General features: G+C 35.4%; 1 protein-coding gene across 10 annotated transcripts in view; it reads right to left on the bottom strand.

Annotated features, from left to right (window-relative positions):
- Positions 1–20,861, bottom strand: part of RYR3 (ryanodine receptor 3) — a 190,868-nt gene that overhangs the window by 140,752 nt on the left and 29,255 nt on the right. For 5 of the 10 annotated variants that reach the window (XM_038139153.1, XM_038139160.1, XM_038139156.1 and 2 more), the window contains exons 2-5: positions 4,212–4,331; positions 2,342–2,449; positions 461–472; positions 80–154 (exon numbers count right to left, since the gene is read on the bottom strand). In XM_038139153.1, the coding sequence (XP_037995081.1) occupies positions 80–154; positions 461–472; positions 2,342–2,449; positions 4,212–4,331 (315 nt within the window). The remainder of the gene's footprint in view (positions 1–79; positions 155–460; positions 473–2,341; positions 2,450–4,211; positions 4,332–20,861) is intronic. The other 5 variants (XM_038139161.1, XM_038139162.1, XM_038139157.1 and 2 more) reach the window with 1 other exon arrangement.

The following is a 20,861-nucleotide window of genomic DNA, read 5'->3' on the forward strand; positions in this document are numbered from 1 at the left end:
ATCTTTATGGGTTTTTATTTTGGTAAAAAGACATTTCCTATTCATGCTACTCATTCTGTGCAGGTACTCCCTCACTTACCATTTCACTGAACGAATGCCGAAGCAGTATGGCGTGGCCATACAGCAGGGTCCGGTGGCCACCCCCTTGGGCTGCCTGCAGAACAGGATGGAGAAGGTCAGAACTCCACTGCTTTGAGTGGACCATGATCAGAACTATGCAACAACGTGAAGAGTTGTGGCAGTTCAAAGAAGGATTGCAAATACTCCAACAAATTACGAAATGTACACACTGGGGAAAAATAATAATAACAAAGTCGATACGGCAATAGCCAAATATCTGCCAAAGGAAAAAAATGTTGTTCTTTGACAAAGGCTTTTATTGTTACCTAATTTTTATTATGATTTATGAAAACACAGCATTTGCAAAAACATATTTTAAATTAAATAAGATACCACTTACCTTTCTTATAAACTTCATGCAGGCATTAAAAAAAATAATAACATAAATATATATATATATACAGAAACTGAAATCTGAAAGAGAAAATAATATACTTACTGCCCAGAATAGTTTACGCATATACTGAGAATATACTACTTGGTAATATTAATTTTTAACATAATTCAGATTCATTAAAGCAACTTGATCCACAGTTTCAACCAAATACAATTATTAATTTTGAATATGTAGAATTATGACAAGATTGGGAGGATTTTTCCCATGGATTTTTTCCCATGGAAAAATCCCGTGGATTTTTCATTTGCTTCCTTTGGAGTAAATTTCTTTTTAGTTCCTTTGGGATGGCATTTAAGGTCAGTTACTATCCTTGGATTCATTTGAAAGGGACAAAGATAATCAAAAGATATTCCAAGAGCTCAAATAATGGTTATGCATGTGTAGGGAAATTGTTTTACATGCTGTGAACAATACCTAAGTTAAACTACCACCAAGCTTCTTCAAAACATGTCATTCATAAAAATTGTTTTAATCGTGCAGGAACTTGTCACTGTTTGGTGAAGAAAACTGGAAAAAACATGTAACAGTGACTATAATACTTCTTTTATACATTACAACTTTTTTTTTTAATGAAAAAGGAAAAACTTCACAGCAAAGTCAACTGTAATTACAAAAAAAGTTGTCAAAAGGAAATTACATGTATTTAGTTTGCAACAAGTACACGAATACTGAGAACAAGCAATGAAACACTTCTGCTATTTTATTAGTGAAAGTTTTTTAATTAATCACTTATAAGCTTGACTAATCATAAAAATAAAAACAAAGAAGAAAACAACACAACCAAACCAAAACAACAAAACCTCCAAATTGAATAAGCTACAGACTTTCTCTAGAAAAATCTGAAACTAGCAGCAGAACTCTGTTCCAAACTAAATTTATTATGAAAAGCAAATAATTTTTTATTTCAGCCTTGCTCTTAGTATGAACTGCTGTGTTCCTATTACAGTTTCTCCAATGGATTGTACCTAATTTCAAAAAAAATGAAGGACAAGATAGTTTCAAAATAAATACAGCACAACAGATTACATTCTTTTTTATTGCTACTGCTCCTTAAGCAAGAGTGTGATCATTTTTACCAAAGAGATTATATGTCCTCTACTTCCAATGCCAAAGAAAATATTCATATCTCATTATTAGCCTGAGATTAAATCTTTCAGCTGCAGTTTGAGGTGACTATTTTTAAAATACTAAAAGTTATGTCATTTCTTAGGAATTTTAGAAATGTTTAAATTGATCTTTTGATTTCCTAAGCAATGTTTTTATTTTCATCCAGACCTCTTTTATAGAATGCAATGCAAAAATATAGAATGCAATTGCAAAAATAAAGAATCCCACTTTTTCATGCAGTGGAAAACTAAAGTTCAGCATTAATGAAGTCTGAAAACCATGTATGCAAAGGCCGACAATGCAAGATCAAAGGTGATATAATTCTATCTTTCACATCTGTGCAATAATATGTGCCAGTTAAAGATCTGAAGCACAGAAAAAGCCATTAGGTTGTAAAATAAGTAAAGCCATAGAGTTTTATCATGCTCCATTTGTAATAGAATGAAAGTTCAATTCAGTTTGATTCAGCTGAAATTGCAGAATTAGGGTCAAAGCAATCAAATTGATGATGTTTCTGGATTTGTGGATCACAATTATTCAAAATAGCTGCACCGGCTCCTCATTGCCAAAGAGAAATAAATGTGATTACAGAAGTGGAGCAATAATGTCCCAAGAATACTATGACATCAGGATCCTCTTCTAGAAAATCCTGGGCACGGAAAAAAATGAGGAAAATCTGCATTCAGATTTAATGTTCTTTGAGGTCAATTTACTTACCCCTTCACTAGCATTATCCCCTGTGCTGGCCAGCATTTCCTGAAGGGCTCTGACAGATAGTGACTGTTCAAGGACGAAATTACAGACACAAAGGTCTGGAGGGACATACTGTAAAAATAAATTAAACAGTGCAAGAACAGATCAGCAGAACAGGTGAAACAGGATGAAAAGTATGTTGGAACATGCGTTTATTTTAATTTTTGAATCTATACTTAATGCCTACTCATTTGTTTTTGAGGTAGAGGCTAGTCTCCTGTATGAAAACATAATAAATCCATTCTTCATGAATTGACAACACAGCAATTTTACTTTCCTTGAGCTGTATTCCTCATGGTAAAATGAAGCTTCTTCAGGTTCAAATGCAAAAACTTTTCCCCTACCTATTATTGTTTTCCTGTCTTTTAGAATGACACCATGGATATTGTATTTGTTCTGTAATGTCACTGACAAAACAGAAAAGAAGGTATATGACCTAATATCATGTATGAGGTTGAAATAAGATATTTACAGCAGTAACCAGATGGCTGAGATTCAGAATCTTATTACACAATAATATGAACTCTTAAAGGAAATCCTAATATTTGAATCGGTATGTCTTCTGTATATGAAATATGAAACTTCACAACAGACTTTTATTTTTTTTCCAATTTCTTGGCACTGATATGTCCAAAGAAATATAAGTTCAAGAGAAAAATGTCTCAAGGGGGACCAACAATGTACATAAATATATGGCAGAAAGCACAAAGACAGATCCAGAGACCACACAGCAGAACCCAATGAAAGGACAAGAGTAAATTGATACAAAGTGAAATACAGGAAATACTTTTTAAATATTACAAAACCCCCCTACTTTTACTGTGCACATGTTAAACAGTAAAACAGGTTGTCCAGAGAGGTTGTAAAACCTCCACCCCTGGAGATACTCAAACTCTGATCCGAGTGTCCTAAGCAATCTGTTCTGTCTGAAGCTATTCTAAGTAGATTTTGCACTAGATGACCTTCAGAGACTCTTCCCAACCTTAACAACTCCGTGTTCTGTGATTCATGATAAAGATCGTGGCTGCGGATGAGCTTTAAAGTGGCTATGCACTTGTTCTTTTTAAAATCAGAGTGACAAGAGAGAATAAAAGTCTTGATAATGTTGCATTTTAAGGTGATGAAAAGTGCAGAAAGGAAAACAATTAAGGAAAAAGATGCAGACAAAACCAAAGAGAAAGAGGAGGTCTTCCTCTGTTTAGTTTATTCCTAACAGTATGCTTTAGTAGAGGTTTACAGTTTCATCTCTTCTCTCCTTTCCCCTCTCAAGCTCTGATAATTACCATGGGGCGATTTGGGGTTTTTTTTTTCCCTTCACATCTCTCTAGCTTCTTTTTTCAATTTTCCATTTTTAACCTTCTAAAATTCTCTTTTACTTGATCATTCTTGACCCTGTACATCCAACTTCCTGATCGATAATGAAGTCAGGAGTAATACTTATCACCAGTAACTGACAGGTGACAATGTTTCTAAAATTATCAATCCAGTATGTCAATATATTTGAACCTACAGCAGTAACAGAAATATGGGACTTCAGTGAACTTAAATAATAATAACAGTCTGGAGACCTAATCTTGAAAATAGGTAGTATTTCAGTTACAGGAAGTTTCTTAGTTAAAGAATAGCAGCTTTTCACTGTTCTCAGGTGTGCCTCAAAATTTATTTGGAATCTCTAGGAAATTTTTTCAAACATTTCTAAGATGCAGTGGGGAAGAAAAGCATACATAAGGTCCCTCTAGCATCATATTTAAGAAACCATAATTAAATGTGCTTGTGAGTAAGTAGGTTAACATTCACTGATCGGTTATACCAGTTGAGAGTATCAGCTTCTTACTTTAGCTTCTGATGTTGGCTCCAAAAAGCACAGGCGATTCCCAAGTCCCTCAGCTGCCAAGCAAAACTTCCTTTGTTCTTTGTGAATACTGGCAACACACTGTAGTACTACTTCATCATCCTGTCACAATAGAAAGAACAAGAAAAAAATTATTTTGAAGTTACATGCTCACTATAATGCAGATGTTTCTCCAACATCTGTTGAAAATTGATGCAATATACTTCTAAATCATATAATGTACATATGCAGAGATTCTTTTGATGTATATCTATAACAGATCTACAAGTATGTAAAGATTTCTGTAGAGATTTATATTCAAGACTTTATCAAAGTGACGAAGACTGCACACTGTCTCCAAGGCTTTTGCAACTGTTTTCTCCTTTTGTTTCTTTAGCAATATAAAGCAAACTGAACTCACTGTTACTCAGTTTTAGTCAGCTAAATATTTTAATGCTTACAGTAAAAAACCCTTACTGCAATTTTGCAATTAACAGTGCTGTTTGTTAGCACAGGAAACTATCAACACTATTCCTCAGAATGCAGAATCTTTACTTTTAAGTTTTCATGTAATATGGAAATCTCTGTGATTTCACAAAGATCCAAGAGGCATTTTTCAGGTGAAAGTTCAGTCATAAAAGCTTGATCCTCAAAAGACATATCCCAAGAATAAGAACACTCTAGAAAAACACTTTTACAAATTGCTACATAAAACAATGCTGAACACATAAAGTGCCAAGCCCTTTTTCCCCTCTTAATATGTGACGCTAAAGCTGATATAAGCAAGCCAAAAGAGATTAATTTTAGTGTTTGACTGTGTCAAAGCAATATACAGAATAAAAATTAATTTTATTTTCCAAAACTTGTCCACTGACTAAGAAAAAACTTCTGAGAGAGTAAGGAGCACTTATGTAGAAGCACTTATTTTTGTTACAGGCATGTATGTAACTGTTCGTCAAAAGACACTGCCTGACAAGTTTTTAAGGGGGCAGAAGCTGATAAAACAGGAGTGATATGATATGTCACTGTCCGCTCCAGCTACAAAGTCCTACTGGTGTCAATTATTATTATCAAAGCAGATACACAGCAGCCGCCTGTGCCGAACGCTGAGATCACTTGAACAATTATGTTCTAAAAGCAGCACTGCTATTTACACTCCCCTTATGCAACTGCAGTACTATGACACTGCCACGGCTTTGGGCACTTGAAATAAAAGCTGGGAGAAGAAAAGCAATTTTCACCAAAGGAACTAAGTGACACACTTTCCCTTAAAAGAGCGAAATCAAAAGCATGTTTTTCAGTTGTGTGATTTCACAGGTGTGTGCAAGTTACAGGGCTTTCTTTTTAGGCGACCCTTCACTGCCTGCTTACCCCTTCATACTGAAATGGGCAACTATTACATTTCAGACTAGTCAGCAGTTATAGACAGTATTTTTCTTATCTAACTTTGCATGACAATCAATAGTGGTTCCAACAGTACAGAAAAAAGAATTTGAGGCATTTTTACAAGCAATTCTAAAAAATGTAGCAGTTAGACAGAATAAATTAATGTTAAAAAATTATCTTTCCTCCTATTGCTTCTGCTTTCATTTCTATAAACTGCTCTCTGAAATTTTCAGCCTTCAAGTTCATTAATAAAATAATTTTTTCTTTTTGATATTCAGTGAAATAAGTTGCAAAATATTACCAGTACTATTAAATACTCACTACATGCATCCCTTTATGAATTTTTAAAAAATTACATCAGAATCATGTGTATTTGGTGGGAAAAAATTAGAGCATATGTAAGATAAAAATTAAGATGTTTAATACATTTTTCATCATCTAGTTTCTGTATCAATATTTGAAAATACATATTTTAGAGCTAAAAATAGTAAAATATTAAAACATTAATTTATAAATACCAAAATTTAGAATAAAATTTATATTTGCAGTTTAGCACACAGTTATCATTACATTACTTCTATATAAGTCAAATTCTATTAATTTTCCCTACTAGACTTAAGTATTTATCATCCCACAGAGGTGTACATTAGTAGCCTCTATTATAATTCATAGTTCCCTAACAAATAAAAGTATGTCTTCAGACTTTTTACTAGGGCTCATCCTATCTTTTATAGCACAAGGGGTAACAACTTCAAGCTGAAAGAATGGAGGTTTACAGTAGATATACACTGGCACAGGTTGCCCAGAGAAATTGTGGATTCCTCATCCCTGGATGTGTTGAATGCCTGGTTGGATGGGGATCTGATTAATCCGGTCTAGTGGAAAGTTTCCCCACTCATGGCACTGGGATGGAAAGGGTGGTCTTGAACATCTCTTCCAACCCAGGCTGTTGTATGATTCTATGAACATACATAAAACTTACTTACAATGAAAATTAATCAAATAAATTAACTATTTTCTTTTGAAATCCACATGCATAAAAGGGCAAGAGTTCCTAATATAATGAAATTAATATTTTAATATTCTAGAATTCAGAAAAATAAGCACTTAGAATTTACACTTGTATCAGAAAATCTTTATCAATCATTAAGTGCAGTAATCTCAAAATACAAGCGAGGAATGTCTTAAGAAATGCATGCAGCATTGAACACTGATGTTTTATGTTATTCCCCTTAATGGCAATGTGCCTTTTCCTTTGTGCTACAACACTTAACAAGCTGAATATTTGCTTTGTAGGATAAAAAACTTCAATAGTTTTTTAAAAGTGGCAAGAATATTACATTATATGTTATTTCAGAAGATTTTGCAGAAAAGTCTTTAAAAGTATTCATTCATGAGCATAAAGAATTAGCAAAGCCAATACAATCTGTAAATGAGACAATTATTCCCTGTTAAGATGATTCAGTGTTAGCATATTCTCACTGAAAAAAACATCATTCTGGCTGAGGTCTGTAATTGCTTTTCTGGCCTGAAGAAGCTAATAGAAATGAGTTTTATGGAGTTGCTATGCTATCACAAAAATGCAGACCATGTCTCAGCAGTACCTTGTTTTCAGTACCTAGTTTGTGAACCATGAATTCAACAAATTTAAATGGTTTTGATTCAGTAGGTGTTTAAAATGCAATTTTTTTCATCGAGCAGCTCTGACATTTCCATATTCTACTCCATTTATTTTGGGGGTGGGTGGGGTCTAGGGGTTTTGTGGGGGGGTTTCGTGGGGGTTTTGTTGTTTGATTTGTTTGATTGTTTGTTTTGGTTGGTTGGTTGGTTGGTTGGTTGGTTTTTAATAAAACAGGCTTAGAGTTCACAGAATCACAGGGAGGAAAGGACATCCATAAACAATGGTCCACTACAGATGGGCATTTGCACAAGAAACTGCTTTTGCTATTCTTCCTCAAAAAGTACACACATTCTAAGCATCATTTTGTAATAACTGGTTTCCACCAGTGGCATCACCAAGCTAACATTCTAGACTACCATCATTCCGTTTATGCACAAATACAGATGCATGGCAATTCAGTGATCAAGGTGAATTAATGTATTGTTGACATGACCTTGCTCCTGCACTGTTCACTAGTTTTTCAACACAGAATTTGAGAATAAGGAAATTCCAAAAATTAGTGAAATTCCTTCTTCATTTGTGTTGCATATATATTCCAGAATTTAGAGTTGTAGTGATTTATAAAGTAGACATAAATCTGAATAGGGGGTGTATTCAAAAATAGACACACTTCAATATATTTTATATTGTCAAGCACAGAACCATGAATACAGTAAACATATACATGCAAATGTTGCTGGAAAAGGATATCATAGATTTAGTTTATTACCTACTGAGTCAACATCTACCTAATCTCTATAATATTCAGTGCTGAAAATAAACTGATAGAATAAAATTGACATGGCGTTGAAAATTAATAAATTCTACATAATTAATCAACTTGGTTATTATACTACAAGAAGAAATACTTTTCTTAAAAAAATTACATATTTTGCCCATAATTTACTCACAGCTGCAATAAACATTCAAGTAGATACTGCCACAGGAATGACTAACTTAAATGCAAAGTGATAGAGAATTGTTTAAAAGTACATTCTTCTGTAAAACCATGGAAAACCATGATGATAATATGTCCTTTTATTCAATAAATATATATTACTTTTTAAAAAAGCCAACACATATCTATTAAACATGGTAAAACAAGCAGGTGTATCTAGCTGATGCTCTGTACAGGCCTGATTAATGTGAGACACTTGCTGATTATAGATCAGTGCTGCGATAAAATGAACTAAGTAAAAATTCACAGCCACCTTCGCTCTTTGATAGACAACATTCTACTCACATCTCTCCCTCTATCACAAAGAGCAGGATGTAAATAAACATCTTGGTAGCGTTTGAACACTGGCTACAAAATGATTCTTCTACAGGACTGCATTTCTTTAGAGTACTCTGGAATAATCTTGGAAAACAAGTGAAGAAATTGCAATCTAAAGCAATCTACATTTTTCTTCACAAAATAAGGAACTCTATACAGAGTTGACAATCTTCTATCCAAAGATGAATTTGGTAAATTTGTTCGCACCCACCAGTTCCTTGTTATTGCTGAGCAGGGCTTGCACAGAGCCAAGGCTTTTTCTGCTTTTTCTACAGCCACAGTGGCGAGGAATTTGGGGAAGTGTAGGAGGTTGGGAGGTGACACAGCCAGGGCCAGTGACCCCAGTTGACCAAAGGGGCATTCCAGACCATATGACATCATGCTCAGCATCTACATATTCATATACATATTTTACTAAGATAGAGGAAATAATTATTTTTAATTGTATTATTTATGTCCATCATAATTATACAAACAGTTCAAGTATTATTCTCAAAAAAATAATGCATCATAGCCAGTTTTTACAAAAAAGGAGGATTATAATAATAGTCAATATCCACCTACATCATGGGTAATACAGCAGCTTTAAAAAAAGATGTAGGTTAGGCCATTGAATGTCTAGACTTTGTTTTGTGGGAAGCAAGTCTAAATCACCAGAAAACAGGGAAAATGTAGAAGTAAGTCAAAGTGCTTTTTCCCTTGGTCTACTTTTTTTTTCCTTTGGTAGAGTGATCAATCCTTGTGTGGTAGTCAAATTTTACACCTGGTATAAGGCTGATGATATATATGAAACATTTTTCACACCCATTCCTTGGTTTGCTCATTAAAGAAGGTAATTGAAGAAAGGTGACTCAAATTAGCAAGCTGATGAAGCATACCAAGACTTCCTAAATACTAGTATAAAAATAAAGTGAGTTAACTATGTGTTTCTGTTGTATAAATCCATTTAAATGATCCATTTAAAAAGCATCCATAATTTACCTAGTTTCCAGCTTTTAGTATAGTCAATTATGAAACAGAAGCTTCATAAAGTACCACATTAAAGGATTCCACTACTTCCACATTTGAAAAGAATAGAACTTTTCAAACCTACAAACTCATACACTATTTTTGGGATTTATTGCTTCAGTTATTGTTACTGCAACAATTGGCAAATGTGTATTTTTTCTGCCTTTTACACTGTGGAAAATTAATTTCATAAAACTGATACAGAAAACAGTTCTGGTATGGCATAATAATTCTGTTACTCTCTTCTACTTCAGATAAAGGATGTGGAAAAATTCTGGCTGCTGAATTTATTATTTACCAAGGCAACACAGTCTTAAATATTTAGACTTCCTAATTAAGTTCATAAAAATTAAAAGCTTCTTTGATTAAATCTTACTTGGGTTGTTTTGGGTTTGAGGCTATGATCCAAAAAAATAACTTAATGTATTCATTTGCCATCTAGCTAGAACAATTCAGTTTGTTTAGGTTCCTACACTGCAAAAATAAAGTAATTTTCCTTCAATTAAGTACAATTGTGTATCACATGTGCATGCAGACATCAGATTCAGAGCAAAGTACATAACTACATCAGAAGTCTTGCTTCATGGTCATATCACTTTTCCTCTGCCAAATAACTGCATTGTAAGCCTCAACAAAAAATTCCTTGGGGGAAATTTCTGAAAGCTCCACTGTATTAATCTTTATTTATTTGCTAAGATAATTCCATTCTTAATAAAAAAATAATTGTTCATTGTTACACAACAGCTGACACTCTTGTGTCACTGGTGAGTCAGAGATGACACGGAGTCGTATCCAAAGGCAAAATAGTAAAATGTCTCACGTTTATTGAGACATCTTCTTTTATATTTTAGTGTGACACAGGTGAACCTGATTGGTCATTTAATCAATATATTTCACATGACTGGTTAATTAAAAAACACCCTTTGGTAAACATATTTCCATAACACATTCCACATGTTCACAAACACCAGGTGCAGCAACTTAAGATAAGAATTGTTTATAATTCTTTGAGCTTCTTACAGCTTTTCCCAGAACCATGCCTGGGAAACTATAGTTTCTCTCTCTCAGCATCCGCACTCATGTGTAGTATGCAGTACAAATTTGACTGATTCAAGTTCTGAATATTTTGGACTTTGTTTTTTGTTGGAAGATATTTGTCACTTGAAAAATAATTTTTATTACAGTTACAAAGCTAGTGTATGACATGGATTTTTCATCTTGCCTACTCTTTGTCAAGATAAAAAGCAACTTCTTTCTTTTTCTGACAAGTCATGAGAAAAAAGAAAGAGGAAACCAAGTAAAACCTCAAAAAAACACTTTTAAGTCTCAAAACTGACCAAAACCCAAAACACACAGAAACAAAGAAAATGTAACTGCACCCTTCTAGGCTTACACACATACCTAGGTTACACTATAAATGCAATCTAGCACTCAGGGCTTTACTGAAGGCTCAGCATTGAACAGCAGTCCCCAGGCATTACTGCAGATGTCTGTGGAATCCTGAGGTCCCCTGAATAGTGGGTGGCTGTTAGAGGCAGCTTTGGCTCACCAAGCACATGGGGAAAGGTGTGCTACAGACACAGTGATGTGAAGGAGCAGGAGCCATCACCCTCAGCCTACAGACTTTGACAGGGAGGAACACTTGTGAGCCTCTTCTTTGGACATAAACCAGGAATGTACATAGGGAAATAAAGTGTATTGTGTCTTCCAGGACAGTTTCGTTGTGTTTTCTTTTATTCTCTTTTCTTCTTCAGGTCAAAACAATGACAAGTCACCAAGTTCCTCAACAACTCAAATCCCTCTTTTTAAATGAGTATGAGTAATTTCAACTTTAATCCTATGCTTCCTTATAAAATTATAAACAAACAGAACAAAGAGGCAATATGCAATGTATATGATCCACATTGAAGCTGTGTGAACATTTAAAAAGTTCTGGAAATTAAATAATTATTTTCAAACTTATGTTTGGACATACTTCTTTGCCCTGATTCAAATGGTCTTATAGGTAACTTTATACTTCTATTCAACTTAAAAGGCTGTGTAACAGATATTCACACATAAGAGTTTCGATCGTATTATCAGGCAGCATAAGAAAAAAAAACCTGTGCTTGCTGATCAAAAAATACATAAATCACAAATTACAATAATGGGAAAATTTTTAAAGAAAAGTGCAAACTGCTAAGAAAGATAAGCTATCTGGAAAAATTTAATTATTACCTTTTTAAAAAAAAATACTCAAACTACATTTCCAGTAATTAAACCATTTTTATTGTTTTTTCTCTTACATGCATGCCGACAAAGCAAATGTTTCCTGGTTACAGAACTACCAATTTTGTCTTACAGCAATTACATTTTGCCATTCTGCCAAAGAGACACGAATCTTCTATACATCTCTTGAAAGCACTTCTTTTGCCCACACCATCCACTTGCAATAGTGAAGATAAAGTTTTTCAATAAATACTAACATACTTGCTCCATACATTTGTACTAGGAATATTGTTTACTAGAGGGTGTATCCAAGGATAACCTAAAGCAAGGTTTAATATCAGGATCAGGTTATAAACCAAAAAAGGTTCATAAAAGATTCAAATTCTATTTTTCACTTCTGTAATTAGAAAAGCTTATAAAGGTCTGCTGCAATATGATAAAATTCATTAGGACCTCCACACAGAAGTGCATACTGCATGAATATTTTGGTCCCAAAATACAGACATCACAGTCATGTAATTGAATCAGGAAGAGGTCACATGAATATAACATCTTGGGTTTTCCTTTGCTTTAAATGTCTATAAATAAACCTTCTGGTAAGCAATATGTGTTAATATCTAAAAAAGAGGTATGCTTAAACATCTCATATTGTAAATCATCACAAAACCCACAAACAAATGAAGGAAATTAACATCCAGTGCAGATCTGAAATCAGTGGTGGTCATGGGGAGGTAGATTCTCAGGAGATTTAGCTTTACTTTCAGTACTTGCTGTTGGTTGTTTTTAACATATTTTTTATAAATTAAAAGCCTCTATTTTTTCTAGTAACCTACCAAGGTGGGGTCTGTCTGGGGCCTGTCTTCTCCCAGTAACTACAGCCTGTTCACTGCAAATGGATCCTTATGATGACAGCAGAATTCTTTGATGGAAATTCACACAGCACCCTCTGACAGTTCTCAGAAGATTTTAAAAATAGAGTTGGGGTTTCCGTTGTCAGTCTACGCCTTCAACAGTGGTTGGACAAAAGCCTAATCATAATTCTGGAACATATTCCCATATCTTATATCAAGGCATCAGCAAGGCAGAATAAGCAAATATACAGCAATAAAACACACACACACACATACACACAAAATTCCACCAAAAAACCCAAACAAAAACAAAAAAAAACCACCTCTTTGAATAAAAAATTGCTTCAGAAAGTCAAGTAGCATACTATTGACCATTTTGCTTCTTTTTTATTTTCAATCCAAATCCAGGCAGTACAGTTGCCATTGAAGTGCTTAGATAGTTTGCTGCCCTTTGTACCACAGCTCTCTCCACCTTTCCCTTTATGCAGTTCTTTATGGAAATGAGGTAACGTGAGAGAGGGGCCACAAAGAGACATCCACACAAAATACCAAGACCAAGTGTAATATCCAAAATATTTATCTATCGTCTATTATTAAAGCTGAGTACTAAATATTCTTTAAAAATTACTTCTTTGATTTTAAACTGCAATGCATGAGAAGAGAAGACATTAATAGAGCTGGAGTAAACTAGTTGTGCAGTGGTGCACCTCAGGCAAATTAAATATGTCCTCTCCGTAGGAGGCAGAGCCCTGTCATTCCTTAAGAAAGTGTTCTGGATTCAGCAGGAGTAGAGTTAATCTTCACAGTGGCTGGTACAGGACCATGTTTTGGATTTTTGCTGAACACAGGGTTAATAACACAGAGATGTTTTTGTTATTGCTGAGCAGGGCTTGCAAAGAGCCAAGGCCTTTTCTGCTTTTTGTACAGCCATGCTGGTGGGAAAGCTGGGGGTCCATGGGAGGCTGGGAGGTGACACAGCCAGAGCAGGTGACCCCAGCTGACCAAAGGGACATTCCAGACCATATGACATCATGCTCAGTGTACAAATTTAGGGGAAGAAGGAAGAAGGGGGGACATTTGGAGTGATGGTGTTTGTCTTCCCATTCACCATTGCAGGTGATGGGGCCCTGCTCTCCTGGGGGTGGCTGAACACCTACCTGTCCATGGGAAACACTGAATTCATTCCTTGTTTTGCTTTGCTGGTGTGCAAAAGCAAAGCTTTTGCTTTCCCTATTACACTGTCTTTGTCTCAATCCAGGGGTTTTCTGGCTTTTACCCTTCTGATTGTCTCCCCAGTCACATTGATGCGGGAGAGATCAAGTGGCCCCATGGTGCTTGGGTGCTGGCTGGGGTTAAACCATGACAGAGAGGAAGTGACATTAAGCATACACATTAATTAACAGAATGGCAGATTGATTAAAAGCATGAAGATATACACCATGGTGATCAAGGAAGTGGAATTATCTAAGAAAAGTGTACCCTGCCCAAGTACCTTATCATTTTTACTGAATGGACATGTTAGAGCAGGTCCCAAGGAGGGCCATGAAACAGTCAGAGCTTTGGAGCAGCTCTCTTGTCAAGAAAGACTGAGAGGATGGAAACAATGGTCCCATCAAAAAGGCTGAGAGAGCTGGGGTTGTTCAACCTGGAGAAGAGAAGGCTTCAGGGCAATCTCAATGAAGTGTTTCAATACTTAAGGGGACTAATAAGAAAGATGAAGAGAGACTTTTTACCAGGGCTTGTAAGGACAGGATAAGGGACAACAGGTTTAAACTAAAGGAGTGTAGATTCAGGTTGAACCCAAGAAAGACTTATTTTAGAATGCGGGTGATAAGGCAACAGGACATGTTGTCCAGAAAATCTGTGGATGTCCCATCATTGGAACAGGTCTCTGAGCAACCTGATCCAGTGAAAAATGTCCCTGTCCATGGCAGGGGCTAAACTAGATGATCTTTAAAGTTTCCTTCTGATCCAAACCATTCTATGATTCTATCAGTTGTGGTATCAGAACTGGCATGCTTTGCAACTCTCACATTAAAAACCTCTGGCAAACAAATGAAGAAATACACTAGATATGCTAGGAAAGGAAGGTGTTAAAGTTCATTTTGATGGAGCATCCTTTTGGAGAGAGAAATGAATGTAAGATACATTGTTGTGTATATACATGGTTGCGTATATTTTGTTTGTTTTGCCCATTTCTTTTACATCTGGTGCAAGTGAAGCAGGCTAACCAGCTAGTAACAGGAAGATATAACATAGGACACCCATTACAACAATTTTACAATGAATTTCATTTCAGAAATTAACTCATAACTGAAGTTCACAAATGTAAGAAATTTTAGCATAATAAACTCAGTCTGTAGGGTTTAGCTTAGAAATTTTTATTGTTTGAAAGATGACGGTAAATATTAATGGAATAGCCAGTGTCTTGTCTCAATTACAGATGAACCAATTTAAAAAACTTGACACCTGACAGCAAGAAGGAATCCAAATAGAAGCTGTCAGCCTTTTGGAATCTAAGTGCATGACCACTACCAGATTAGTAAAGATACCAGTAGCAACAAACATTTAGATCATATCTATTTCAAAATGAGAATGGGTATGCACTTTTTTTAGCATATTCTTTAAGTCATGTATTCTGTATATGACTAGTCTCTCTGAACTATCAACTATAAATATTTCAGATATTTATTTAATAGCACACTTTGTTAAAGATATACGATTTCCCTTTTGGACTAACAGTTTTTACTAGGAAACTTAAATGCTGACTTTAGGGCCAAAATCAAACAGATTTTTATACAGAACTCAATACCATTCAGGATTTTATACATGGTCTATATCAACTGTTGACCAAAGGGATACTTAGCATACAGCTTTGAAAATCAGGGACATACAATGAGACAAAAAATTATCTACCTTAAACTTTAGGAACTCAAAACAAATTGGAAAAGTCCTAAAAAAAGATTAAACAAAGCAGAATTTGCTCAGTCACTATATGAAGTTGTAGGCTAGCAGCTTTCTACAAGATAGAAAAAACCTTTACAGATACTATTTTTTTAAAAATAGTATTCTCAGAGAAGATTTTACAATGTCATGGTGATCTGGGTTGAAGTCATTATTGTCAGGTGTAGGCAGCAGAACCACACATAAACAGACAATAGCATTTAAACACATCCAGAAAGTTTGCAAGACCCAGGACTTTGCACCAGGTCTCAGAATCAGAGTGAGGCTATTAATAGCCAATAAATATTTACATGCTACTTATCCAGATTTTAGGAGGAAGGGGAAAAAAAAAAGCCTGAGAGCTGGAATGTTGCTGTATAAATAATTTTTTGTCAATGACCCAAAGATAATATGACATTAATATGAGATAAGATAGGTCTGAAACAGAAATGCAAGGTTCTGCAGGGTCTAGAATAATTGTTAAATGATTCTTTGTAACTGTTTTATAGCTTGGGGAAGACGATGGGTTTTAAATAAATTTTAATCAAGAAAACAGAGGTTTAGGTTAAGGCTGAGGCTTCTTCCCTAAACCTTCCATAGACAAGACATAAATAAGGTTGTGAACATAATGCTGATGAGCTGCCAGGCAAACATGGATTGATAGGAATGGGAAAGCTGTGAAACAGGTTCAAATTTATGTGTGTGCATGGGGGATCATAAATTATATGGAGAAAGAATTCTAAAGGGAGAACAGTACCTGTAGTTACACTGTACTAGAAAATACACAGATATAATAAAGTATATTTGAGCATTCACTCAATAGACAGATATATTAAGGGGTGTAGAGGACATTGAAGAGCTTTTACATGCAGTGCACTTCCTCAAACAATTAATTAAACTTCTCTTCTAGTATCCTTATTGAGAGAATGTTAGAACAGTGTGACTTCACGTATATGATGGTATATATTACCTAGACAAAAAGAATTCTGGCAATAGTTTTTAAAGTTTCCTAGGAAATTGTTACATTTCAATGTCAAATTCCTTTATGTGGATATATATACACACAAGACTCAACATCAGCCACAATTACTTCCCCAATGTTAAATCACAGAATTAAAGAAACTTTATTATTTATAGAACTACAGTGCCTACAAATGATTTTAAAATATGCTTAATATGAGGATATAATACCTTTGAAATCCAGCTGTATCTTCCATTTCTTAATCCATACTCCATTATGCTGATACTGCACTATGCATACACACACATCTGTTAATGCAGTTTTTCTATCAGTAAAACTTTTTAAAGTCTATTAAGATGAATTACATTCATATTTCAGCAAAAAGTTCTGAAAACCATAAATTACTGTCATGTGTATTTGACCTTAACTATCCATTACAATCCTGAATTATGACTTCTGAAATTTATTTCAGATGTGAACTCTCTGATATTTTTGGAAATTCTTTTAAACAAAAACCTCACTAAATCTCGGTAATCATCTACATCTGTTACAGCTGAAAAGAGAAAATGCATCAGAGGCAGGGAAAATTACAACAGAAATCTTTCAAACATGGTTTGAAAAACACAGCAGATACTTTAACAGTCTTCATACAAAATACATGAAAAAAAAAAGACTGAATAAAGTAGAAGAGCTACAACAGAAAAAAATGTGAAAATATAAGTACATTCAACTTAAATGTCCATTCCACGTCAAGCATTAACGCAAATTAAAAAAGCTGGGCTATAGAAAGTTAAATACACAAGGTTTAGACAAGAACTGGCTGGTACAGGAGATTGAAAGTGCATAAATGAATCATATTCATCAACTATACCCTCCAAAATAAAATATTCAGACCACCAACAAGCAGCTGCATGGCAGTTTTCCCTGCATAGTGGTTCAAGTCTTACAATTATTGCTACTCCAGTAGGAGATATCTAAAAATCTGCAAGCAGTAGAAATGTCCTAAAAACATGACAGATCAGTCACTCTAGCAAACTGAGTGGGAATATGTGAGTTAACTACATGGTCAGTCACTGATGTCATTACCTTGGATCTATAACTGAGGGCAAGCTCAATTACTGGAAATAGAATGATTTTTATGAAATTAGGAAGAATATTTCTCAATATATATTTACTGATGTTACAAAGCATAATAAAGACATATTCATTTGCTTTGTGCTTTTTTTCATAAGTTAGATGGTGCCAAAGGAAAGTGCACTTAATTTTGCAATTAGGTTGATTTCTGTAGAAAAGTCAGTATCGCTGTTCCGCACAGCTCCCGTCCCAGATAACATTAGCAGTGCTTGCCTACTTCATGAGGTTCACTTAAGAATTCTGTAACACCTGTTCTGCCAAAAATCAGCCAACACATTCACTAGCAAATTAGAGAGTTAAACCTTGATATGTTTTCAGCAGAGAAGTTCATAAAATTTAGATGTTTAATAATCACTTACATACTTTGCACTTTATAAATTCATACCAAATTATGCTCGCTAGCCAGCCACATCACAAGAAGCAGAGAATATGCAACTATCTTGTCACCAGGCAGCAGGAGGGGACCTAAGAGACGAGGGGAATAGAGCCAGGTCTCTGCTCAAGGCAATTGGTGAATCCCCTCCCAGCCTACCTCACCTTCCCAAGTGCCCTTGTTCAATGGGAATGAGGCTCTGGGAGTGAGGCTCAGGCACACGGCAACATGGACTAAGGTTCACAGGCTGGGGAATTGTCCAGGGTGAATTAGTCTACCTGACACACCACAGCTGCCTCAGTTATGACAAAAAAGTCATCCATGATTCCTTTCTGAGAGAAACAGAGGGATCAATATTCTGACCAGACCCAAGCCACAGAGAAGTCTCCTTCCTCCTCGAGGTCCAGGTTAGAGACGTAACCAAGAAACTATCCAGTCTGGTACAGCTCTCTAATTATCATCCATTACTGTTTTTTCAGGTGGGCAGCAATAAAGTCCCAAGAAGCCTGAGGAATATCAAGAGGCACCTCACTGCTTTGGGATAACTCATTGAGGGATCTGGAGCACCAGTAGTGCTCTCTCTTCTGGCAGTTGCAGGGGAAGGTGGGAGTAGGAAAATCACACAGATGAATAACTGCTCTGAGCCTGGTGTTACCAGCAGGATTTTGTGGTTTTTCATCATAGATCAGTTTACAAAACACCAAGCCTGCTGACAACAGATGGGGCACACCTGTCCCAAGGCAGAAAAAAGATCTTGGCATAGGTTTTAGCAGGGCTCAATGAAGGAGCCTTAAATTAGATTTGAAGGGGGAAAGGGATAAAACCAGGCTTGCTAGAGATAAGCCTGGGGGTAGCACATCAGGGACTTTATCACTTTCTATAACTACCTGAAAGGAGATTACAGCCTGGTGGGTGTCAGCATCTTCTCAGAGATAACAAGGGACAGTATGAAAGGAAATGGTCTGAAGTTGCAACAGTATGAAAGGAAATGGTCTGAAGTTGCAACAGAAAAGGTGGTCAGGCACTGGAATATGCTGCCTTCATATTTGCTGCCTTATCAGTTACAAAGTCCAGATTGGTCTTCTCCAAATGCTGCCTGTGTGTTCTTAATGGGCCATCAATTAACAGCTGAGGAGCCCTGGTCTTCGCCATTGTCTCCATTTCTTGTGTCTACCAGGTTTATATCTCTGTATGGTTTTGTTTATCTAGCAATCCCCACCCCCCCCCCCCCCACCTTCTCCTTCTTCTCCACTTACACCTTGTTTTAAGAATAAAAGGAAAAACACTCAGCAAAGATCTTAGTGCTGCTTGTGCAAGGAAATTATATGCAAGAACCTATAAAATGCTTGAACTCCAAAACCAGCAACAAATGCACTGCTCACTGAGCACTTCATAGAGCAGAAATAGGTAAAGTCTTCGTAATATGCTAGGTTGTCATATGTCCCAAGATATTTAGAACACTTGTCATTTTTTTTATGCTACACCACCATAAACACCTGGTTCAACTGATTGCCAATGCAAATGCAGCACACAGACGCAAGCAAACAAATAAAAGAAATTTTTATTTCTGATATCCTGTTTCAAATGCAGACACTTGCAGAATAACGTATTTTCTTCCCCAAGTTTACAAGTTACTCTGTGCCTGGACTTTCAAAATTCATACTGCCTGCTTCCATGAAACCTTAGTTATCACTAAGAACTAAATTAGATTTTCTTATTGTGAATACCGAGGCTGATTTTATGCTTGCACATATGCTAAGTTGGATTCATCTCTCTCTTGACAGATGAAGAAAAAGGAAATTACAAAGTTACAAAATCTATCACCGCTTCAAACTGTCTTACAGGGAAACTGTTATATTCCCCGCTGTGAGTTTCTGCCACAGAAATTACTGCCTGACATCCATTATTTCAAAATGTTCATGTCTACAAAACTCATCTGGGGAAAGAGAATTACTAGAGATATGAATATTCAAGTATTCAGTGACTTTTTTTTTTCTTTTTTTTTCTTCCCAAATCTAGAACCATATTTTTCTTCACACAAAACTTCTAACTTTCTGTTAATCTAAACCTGCAAAGTATATCCAGCAAAATGTCTCATTCTATTCTTATTACCACTGGGTTGATCAGTGATCTAAGTTACATCAGTTCCACTCACACGTCAAACAGAAGTATCAGTGAGATAGACAAAGATTTAGGGTGCATCTGCTAGACCTTCTCTTCATCGTGAGTTACACAAGAAAAACAGACTTTAAAACAAAATATAGAAGATAATTAAATGTTCAGATTTTGATAGAATAATTTTAAGAGATCAGATTAAAAATTAATTCAGCAACAGATCAGGTGTCTGAAGTTAGAGAATGGATGAGATTTTGAATAGCTGTGTCTAGACAAGACCAAAAACTTGGAAATAAATTACTACAGTAATTAGTGCAGGTCTAAAATAATGAAGACACAGTTATGAAACATTAGCATAGAGAAAAACCTCTTCAAACTAATGCACCTGGCACCACCTCCTGTAAAATCTAGTACTTGCTTCCTTTATAGCTTATCCTGGATTAATAAATATAAATTATATCTGTCTCTGCTACAGAGTTCTCATTGTCTCCATATAAATATATTCTCTAACTATCACTTTGGATCCATAAAAAAGCCAGGACATTGAAAATTGTATCATGTTCTGTAAATGTTCTGTATCACAGAACACAGTCGAAAAGAATGGCTGTAATTTCTGTAAAAGTTCAGTAATCATTAGGATTACTGAAGTCCAAAGCATAGATCTTTAAAGTTAGTTTATCAGATTTGTTCCTTTTGTTTTTGTTTTTCTTTAATAAGAACTGTACATCCTCGTTCTGC

The sequence above is a fragment of the Motacilla alba genome, chromosome 5, assembly GCF_015832195.1.
Source record: "Motacilla alba alba isolate MOTALB_02 chromosome 5, Motacilla_alba_V1.0_pri, whole genome shotgun sequence".
Lineage (NCBI taxonomy): Eukaryota > Metazoa > Chordata > Aves > Passeriformes > Motacillidae > Motacilla > Motacilla alba.